The sequence below is a fragment of the Pteropus alecto genome, unplaced genomic scaffold (genome assembly GCF_000325575.1).
Source record: "Pteropus alecto unplaced genomic scaffold, ASM32557v1 scaffold103, whole genome shotgun sequence".
Taxonomy (NCBI): Eukaryota; Metazoa; Chordata; class Mammalia; order Chiroptera; family Pteropodidae; genus Pteropus; species Pteropus alecto.
The window spans coordinates 12402862-12412389 of NW_006436288.1; the positions used below are offsets into that span (position 1 = coordinate 12402862).

The 9528-nt window shown below is 35.3% G+C and overlaps 1 protein-coding gene across 1 annotated transcript in view; it reads left to right on the top strand.

The window, feature by feature from the left end:
- FAR2 (fatty acyl-CoA reductase 2) overlaps positions 1-9528 on the top strand; it is a 101913-nt gene that overhangs the window by 76238 nt on the left and 16147 nt on the right. Inside the window, exons 5-8 of the mRNA XM_006912716.3 lie at positions 3687-3864; positions 5123-5167; positions 6983-7101; positions 8008-8075. Coding sequence (XP_006912778.1) covers positions 3687-3864; positions 5123-5167; positions 6983-7101; positions 8008-8075 — 410 coding nt within the window. The remainder of the gene's footprint in view (positions 1-3686; positions 3865-5122; positions 5168-6982; positions 7102-8007; positions 8076-9528) is intronic.

Genomic DNA, 9528 nt, shown 5'->3' on the forward strand with positions numbered 1-9528 from the left:
CTTTCCCTCCACTCTCCTTGCCTTATGCTGTCTTTCAATTTCTAGATGTTTTAATTGAATAAAAAGTTCCCAATAGATTTGTACCTATTAAAAATCACACTTTCAAAGGTACCAAGTCACCAGAAGACACAGCTAATTTGCCATGTGAAAAAGAAAAGGTGTTGCTTGATCAGATGCTGAAAGCAGTCAGCTGTGGCAAGGCGGAGAAGGAGACAAGATGAAAGCTGCCCCCAGCCCACAACAGCAGCCCCAATAACAGCCCTTTGGGAAATATGAAAGGAGGTCGAATTTTTTGTGTTGCTGCTAAAAATCACATGGTTAACACTAAGAAAGTTTACCTATTCTAGGGGAAAGAAAAAAGCTAATTTTAACATTTTTGCTTTTATTTTCAAGATCGTACAGTCTTATATGGTCTCAAGATGGCATCTAAGCAGCTGACAAAAAATTGAAAATTCTGCATAATTTTAATATTACCAGGCTTTAAACATAAATCAAAGTAGGGTTAGATTGTTTCTTAAACAAACTGACTAATTTTCATGAAGTCAGGCCATTGGAGGTCAGAATAAGTGCTTAATAAAAATTTGGAGGAAAATACAGAGGCCAATTCACCACAAGCATTTAGGCTCAGATATACTTTTCCTCTCTCTATCAAAAGTTAAATTTACTCTGAAGCCAACACTGCCAAACTGAAGTGGGTCAACATATAGCCTTTCAGCTTCTCAACACTTTTCTCCACTGCCACTGGATACTTTAAACTTCCAATTTTGCTTAATTCTTTCTTCCTTTCCCATACCTCTTTCTGAGTATACCCATTCCTTCCTACCATTGTCCAGCTCAGCTTCCCCAAATCTTATACAGAATGTAACTGGCCAATCAAGACTGCTATGTGGGAGAGCACCCATTTACTGAATAAAATAGCTAGTTCTTGGAGCCAGAAAAGTGGTTAAACACAGGATACAAAACATAATCCCTGCTCTCCTGGACTCACTGTAAAGTGGAGAAACGGACACGTGAGCAAGTACGTATGGCATGATAATTGCAATAATCAAGGGAAGAGTATAATCCAGATGAGAGAAAAAGAGAGCAAATATTACCACGAGGCAGTGTGTTCAGTACTTACTCTCCAGAAAGCTTTCCTCATACACAGTAGGCTTGCCCTGCAATAAGCAAAAATACGCATTCCTCTTGCTATTTCATTCAGTAAATACATAAATTGTGAAATTATTAATGATATTAGGAGGTTGATTCAATGAGTTTAAAATAAAAAAGATAGTAATATTTAGAGGAAATTGTAGGTATATGTGTCAATGCACACACATGCGTGCGCGCGCACACACACACACACACATTGGTTTTTAAAATCTTTAATAACTTTTTGCTTCTTTTGAATCAGTTGAAGTAGAAGTTTAGAATGTGGGACCCATAGGTTCAAAATACCTTGAGTGCACTGAAGGGTATTTGATTAATTTTAGAAATTTTGGTTTATATGGTGACTTTTTTCCATGCTAATTTACTGACCGTTTTAAAAATAGAACAAACTGCAGCAGCAAATTAAACTTTGGTAAAGAAGAGCATGAATTGGTTATAGATTCTGAAAAGGATATAACAACCAATAGATGTGCGCCCTTATTAGACTCATCTCTGTCAGCTCAGGAAGTGGCTGGATGAGACAGGTGATGATCTGTTTGGCTGCATTAGAAAAGATATTTTAAAATCAACTATTACCTATGTTGTTTTAAGCAAAAATAAGAATGCCCTAGGTTTATTGGTTCATTTTGTTTTATCAAATACCTATAAGTTCAGCTGCGAATATTCCTGTTTGTCCTCATGCTAACCTCAGATTTTAGCACAGATGTAATTATTGCCATTTTGGACAAGTAAAAATGGAGGAAACAAGAAGACAATACAATAGAATACAGATGGAGCTATGACTAGGCAAGCCATCTACAGAACATTACAATTTCTTTTGCATTTGTGTTCTTAGAAACCTATGAAACCAATATTTTCTAAGAAGCTAACTTGCCCAACTTGGTAAAGCTTCTGTGTATTACCCTTTCCATGTACACCAGCACATCAGTGACAGCAACTGGTGCCAGCCATGCGACATACAATGCTAATGCATTGCTGGGATCTGAGTTTTCTTAGAATTTTTTTCTTTACAGCCTTATTGAAATTAGGTTGTATTTCTTCTGACCCAGTTGTAACCTGCATGTTTTTGCAGGTGAAAGAAAAATAGTCTTAGGCTAGCTAGCCCACTGTTGACCCACAAACGAGATGAGGTAAATAAAGGTAATGGAGAGGGGCCTGCATTGTGTCACACTCTCTCGAACCCTCAGGTGGCCATATAATTGGAATATCTTATATTTTTCTAAATATTTAGAGTTGTTTTTAATTCTAGGAACTTCTCAGTCTTTCTCTATTCAATGTAAATCAAAAGGCATTTGAATATCTAGAAAACGCTCAGCACTAGTAACAGCAAAGAGAAAAAACAAATTATAGACAGTGCTCATGTTCTGCTCCAATGTCAAATGAGAGTTATAAAGTGGAAAGTTGTGTTTCTGAGTAAGTCTTGGCATTGCACACCTTAAATGCTCAACAATTTGTCATGGGAGCAAAGTGGAAACAGCTCAGATTTTTCTATAATCAAAATAATATGACTGAGTCAGCCCATTAAGGAATAAATATATCAGATATATTGATTATAAAAATTGCACAACATATTTAGGTAGCCTGATTTTTTAAAATCTCGATCATATCAAAAGTTTAATCGAATAGATTTGCCAGATAAGAAAAACATGAACTATTTGATTGACAGTCATTTTATGTATTGCTCTCTTCAAGAAGTGCAGCTAGACTTCGGTATTATTAAAATGGATCAGACATCTTTAAAGAAAAGATTAGACTAATGTCATACATATCTAATATGTGATATTTATCTTCTTGAAAGTAGTGATATTCAATAATCACTCTTAAGACAGCTTCAGAGTATGATAATCACTCCACTTGACAGACTATTACTAGTTATTAGAGCACTTCAGAATTCATTGGAAATCTTTGGAAATAATTATCAAGTTATTAGCATAAACTTAGGACAGACCTTCAAAATACATTTCATAGATTTGCTAAAACAGATTGTAAGTCTGCCAAATGTAGTTGCTTTTATTTACTGAGGCATTGAATAGAATTTTAAAAATTAAAAGATAAAGTTTGCAAGATTGGTGCATTGGGTTTTAATTAGACAACACTGAATGAGTGGCACTGCCACAGAAGCACTTTGGATGAGAGAACCTCTAAATTCCATGTACTCAGCACCTACCATGCTCCTGGACTCATGACTGGCACTCATAACTGTGCTCAATGAATGTGTACTTATGAACCTGTTGGAGACGAAGTAATTGAAGATAATTAGAGATTATATGTAATAAAGTAGTAGATTGCATAGCTGTTGAATTATCTATCTAGGCAGGAAGAAGTAGGATTCAACTGATAAGATTGGGCTTAGCAATAGAGAGCAAAGAGCTCTTCCACTGTACATGATTTGGATACCCTCATCCTTGGCATTCTGAATTCCGGAACTCAAGCTAGAAAGTGGAAGTTTTGTTTGATCATCTGTGTTTCAGAGTTTCTTTTTGGTCTCTTGTCTAACATACATTGCCAGAATTTTTTTTCACCCTTACTGCCTTCAGGTGGTTAGATGATGCTATTATTGACGAGATCACACCCAAGCTGATTGGGGATCAGCCCAATACTTACACCTACAGCAAGGCCTTGGGAGAGATGGTGGTGCAGCAGGAGGGCGAGAAGCTAAACATTGCCATCGTGAGGCCCTCCATTGTTGGACCAACCTGGCAGGAGCCTTTCCCAGTAAGCCCCGCTCACTGGGATTCCTCGCTTTGCTTCCAGCCATTGTCCTTCTAGCTCAATTAGTTTCTGTTGTCCTTTTCTTTCTCTCTCTCTCTTCGGGAATATAGCGGGATGCAGGAAATCAAACACGCACCCATTATGTTGGGGCAAAATTCTTCATTTGCTTCAGTATTTATCCAGTATGAGGCTCCTCTGGGACTTACAGTGACTGTTCTAGAGTTGGGTGATGATCTTAAATTAGCTTCTCACTAACTCTAGTCTTTCTCACTGTAGTTTTAAAGTACCAGAATGTTCTTGGTGGCAAAATCAGTAGTGTTACTACTGTCAGAGTAAATAGGAATCACGAAGCTCACAGAAGGCTCTCAGTTTAGGAATAATAATTTTTAGCTCTTTACACTCCTCTGTCCTTTTTAAAGTACTTTGATTATACCATTTTCTTTGAAGCAATTCTGTGAAGTTTTAGGGCCAGGTAAATTCGAGCTCTACTAACTACTGACAATGCAGCCTTTTGAGTTCCTTCATCTGTAAAACTGGGCTATTACTACCCACCTTGGAGAGTTGATCAAATGAGACAATGCATGAGGAGTGTACAGTACCTGGTCCCTAGTAAAAATTTCAACAATTAATCCTTCCATTTTCTCCTCTTTTCTCTCTCTTTCATTTTACACTCACATGTTAACTTTTACAGGGAAAGAAACAGACATGATAAGGTCAACTGACTTGCTTAGCGTATAGGAGACAAACTCAGAAAGACATTTTCCTAGATCTGCTCCCAAACATAATCTATCCCATAACTAAGCAAACTAATACAAAAATATAGAGAGATAGTATGGATGCCACGACTCCTGAAATTCTCAAGAAATGGATAATTTCTACAAATCATGTTTGAAATGTTCCCCTGGGGAGATAAAATCAGGCCCCAGGTGGAGAGAAAAAATAGTTGATGAATTGGTTAGCAGATTATGACATTAAAACAAGGTCCAATTTAGCCCCTAAGATGTCATTCAAACAACTTGAAACAATCCATGACTCCTGCTGGCAAAAGTTTAATTCTTGCACAGATAAAGTGCAGAAAATATCCAGTGCTTTGCCAACGACCTTTGGGATCTGTAAAATACTGAATTGAGCAGTTCTATTGTCAGGTGTCTCAGTGCTCTTGTTTGAAGTTGGTTAAGATTAGACTGCAGGTGTTTCAAAGGTATTCCAGTTTTCTGACATGTGTAACCAAGAGATTTCCTTTTTCTTTTCTTTTTTTTAGGGTTGGATTGATACTATGAATGGAATTAGTAAGACCATTATTGTGGTATGTACAATAATGTGGAAATAACTGCTTGAAATGTAGTGGAGAGATAGTAACAAAATGCTTAGTGTTGGCTTGAGCTTCATTGATCCAACACCATAAATGTTAGTTTACTAACCACAATTGAAGCAACTTATCTCAATTTTGCTAATTGGAAAATCGAGACAGGATGAAATTACTTTTATTTGTGGATTTTATTATCAGAAAACAGAGGTACTGTGATATCATCAATTACTATTTAAGAGTTTGTTTTTGCAAAGTCTTTGAGCTTCGAAAACCATGTCTGTATTTCCCTTTAGCTACCACAAGATGGAGGTGTTTCCTCCTTTTCGCTGCAAATTGAGGATGCATTAAGTCATATTCGCAAAGATTGTTAAATTCTTGATTATAAGACACATACAAGAGTTGATGTGTGTGTGGGTAGAGATTTTATATATACAGAAAATACATAAATGGCTACGTTCTTAATAGATCCAGGAAACAGACCTACCAATTGGAGCAAACTTTTCAATATAAAAATTGATGCATATGGGAAACACTTTTCAACGATAATTTCCTCACAGACAAGGAGGACTGTCAGTGGTTTCTCAAGGTCAACAGGCCTCTGTGTGTGTCTCCCTGCAGTGAGGACAGGTCCAGTCTGGGCTGTGGTGCTTCACAGTTCGCACTGAAGCATTTTAGGGCCAGAACCACAACTCTACTCTTTAGGACCATGATAGGAATTCGATTCCCTAACTGAGATTAAATCTTATTAGAAATCTCATGCTTCAGACTGCTTCTGTTCTTCTCAGAGCTAGGTTCATCATGAACTAAAATACAAATATAAGACAGTAAATTACAACTACTTATCAAAGACAGTGATAATGAACTTTCTGATTTCTTTTTTCTTTTTTTCTAGCCACTTCTCTGTTTTTGTTCTGTATCAGCCTTCAGCTCTTGTTTCTTTAAGGCTTGTTCGGGTGAACATTTGATAGCTTAGAACGTAATTATTTGAACATGACCCTAGAGTGAGTTTCAGTACATTGTTTATAAAGCTGCATATTCAAATTTTCTAAAATTTTCCAAACTGATTCTTATGTTCAAAGGAAATTATAAGATAACAGAAATTGGGAACATAAGAAAGTGCTAAACACTGTAAACTGATGTTGCAGGGTATAAATATCAATTACTTTATGAAATCAATAAATATTTTTTACCTATTAACTGACTTATTTATTTGTTGGCATGACTTATTTATTAACAGGAATAATTCTAAATTATATTGGTGATCTGTGAGGTGAACTAAGATATTGGATGTAAATAATGATGGCCTTTTTCCAAGTAATAACGAAGTTGTTGTTAAATGGTAGAATTTTATTATTTTTTTAAATAAATATTTGTTAAACTTTTAGTGTCTACTATTGCTGGTAAGTTAGTAAGCACTAGCAGAAAACAACATCTTTTAGGAAATGGCAAACTTAAATTTAAAAGGAAGTATTAATGAGAAATTTGGAAAATCTTAGTTCTTAAAATGTCTTATGAATTACTTTTTAAGATGTGAACAACTATTCTTGGCTTTTGTTAATTAACTATATTAACTTCTCACAAATTTGAGGACTTTCACTCCCTAAAGGAACCTAAGGACCACTAGTGGTTCATGGAAATGTTGGCATTTGAGATGAACTTGGTTGGGAACTTGGATAGGCTGAGAGAAATCTACCTTAGCACAACTACCTAGTAAGCAGTGAATCAGTGTTAGCTCTTACGACTGACAGCATGAGTATGAGCCCCAGCTGTTACTTAAGCCCTGGTTCAACATTTCATGTTCTTCTTGTGCAGACTGGAAAAGGGCTTCTCCGGCTCCAAGCAATTGAGCCAACGAACATAATAGATTTAATTCCGGCTGATACAGTCATCAATCTCACCTTGGCTGTAGGATGGTACACGGCGGTTCACAGGTGTGGATGCTTAAGGTGGCTTTCAAAGATTTGATAATAAGGAGGGTGAAAATGCTAGGCTTATTTTCAAAATATATGCATTTTTATCATAAAAGACTCCAAATGTGAGAGGGTATCCACTTCAATATTTTACATAGTTCCAAATATGCCATCATATATGCATTGAGTTGTCCTGCTTAGTACTTTGTTGATCATAAAGTACAAATTCTTTATATCATTTAACTGTAAAATTCCTGATAACCAAAAAGCTTTTCTTTCTATTCAGTAATCTAAAATACAACTTTCTTTTTTAAGGCTGAGGATACAAAAGTGGATGAAATGAGAGCATATTTTATATTTCATTGAACTGCTCAATTTCTGATAAATGCCAAAATTTAAGATCATCATGTGTGGGAGTATTTCCTAGTACAAAGAAAAAAATTAGGTTGTATATTTTATATTTGGCTCTGTTAGTAAATGGTAAATAGAATTAAATTTTTCATATTTGAAGTCAGGCATTTAGATGTTTTCTAAAACAGCAGAGCTTTACTAGATTTAGGAGAAAACAGAGCCTATATTTTTGCCCAGTGAGACATGTCCATAAGTTATAAATATGATCTACTTTCTCATCATCATGGTATCTCCATTTGCTCCATAGATATGTCAGCCTATTTGAGATCTTTCTCTCTCTCTCTCTCTCTCCTCTTTTTTTTCCCTCTCTCTCACACACATACACATACACATACATTTTCCCAGACTTCCATTTTGCTCATTAACCAAAAGGAACAAAAGATGGAAGTGTTGCATAGGTTGCCTTTCTCAATGGGAATTATTGAAACAACCTTGTCTAAGTATTATGTCCCCTCATCTTTCATTCATTAGTTCTCTGTTTTGTTGTATTTATCTAAATTTTATTTCATTTTCTAGACCTAAGACAATGTTAATCTACCACAGTACATCTGGTCACATCAATCCCTTTTACTGGAAGGAAATGGGTAAGTGCCTATAGAAGTATAACAACTTAATTACTAGTGTATCCCACAGGAAAAATAGATAAAGTGAGGCATGGAGCTCAGAATGTAATGGGGAAAAAAGACAAAAAAATAAATAGAGATGAAATTATTACAAATCGTAGATGTGTAAGAGTTAACTAGAATGTGCTGTGGTTCCAAAGACTGTCAGTTGGGACTTCCACATGATTGTAAGCAATAAGGGGTTTGTTGGCTATAGAGATTTTAAACAATAAATAATGCCAAGTAGAAGTCAGCAATTATAAGTAATGTCAGTGATAAAATACAAAAAAGCAACTGCTCATGCACACTCCCTTTGCCCCCTTGCGACATTACTGAGAATGTAAAATGACCAAGTAGATTTAGAAGAGTCTAATGAAATAAACTTTTGTTATTGAGTCAGTGATATTCTTTATTAATTATGCATTAGCCACAAGAGTAACCTTGACAGTATCTTGTTGAATTGAAGTAATTAATCCTACATATAATAGAAAATTAGCTAACTAATCTTGTACTCCTTTGTCAGTTTAGGAGTTGATTTTCTTGTGAATATCTGAAGCTTTAGATCATCTAGCTATTTTAGGGGTACTAGATGTAGAAAAATATCAAATGTACTTAATTTGTTAGAATTTGATTTCCGAATTCAGAATAGCACTTGGCTGTGCTATTACATTTGCAAAGTTATTACTTCAGTGAAAATTAAAGGAAATTATCTACCAGCAAATTTCTTTAGGTCATATATCCAGCTATTTAGATCATATATCTAAATAATTTCGAAAACATTTGGAAATAAAAATAAATCTCCTCTACCTTAGTAAGAGAATTCAGAAATCACTCATTAAAAAGAGGCATTAATAGAAGCAAACGAGATATCTTAAGCTCCTAAATGAAAAGTTGCTACATGTAAATTTTATTTCTGGGATTGGAAATATTCTTCTTACATGCCAAAAATTCTTACTATCTGTTTTATGGAATTATAGAATTTCATAATTGAAAGTGATCTTTACTACTCTGCTTTTATTAGCCTGCTAGACACCTTACTCCTAATTATGTTTTTTGTTTTGTTTTGTTTCGTTTTTTTGTCATTTTGTTTTAAGTGAGCTGACGTGCCCTTTCAATATTTCCTGTAGCACAGGCCTCGTAGTGGAGAATTCCCTCAATTTTTGTATGTCTGGAAAGGTCTTTATTTCTCCTTCATATCTAAAGGAGAGCTTAGCTGGATATATTATTTTGGGCTGGTAGTTCTTTTCATTTAATAGTTTGAATATTTGATTCCACTCTTTTCTGGCTTGGAAGGTTTGTGCTGAGAACTCCAATGATAATCTAATGGGTTTTCCTTTACAGGTTACCATCTTCTTTTCCCTGGCTGCCTTGAGAATTCTGTCTTTGTCGTTGATTTTTGATAATTTTAATACAATGTGTCTTGGTGAAAGCCTTT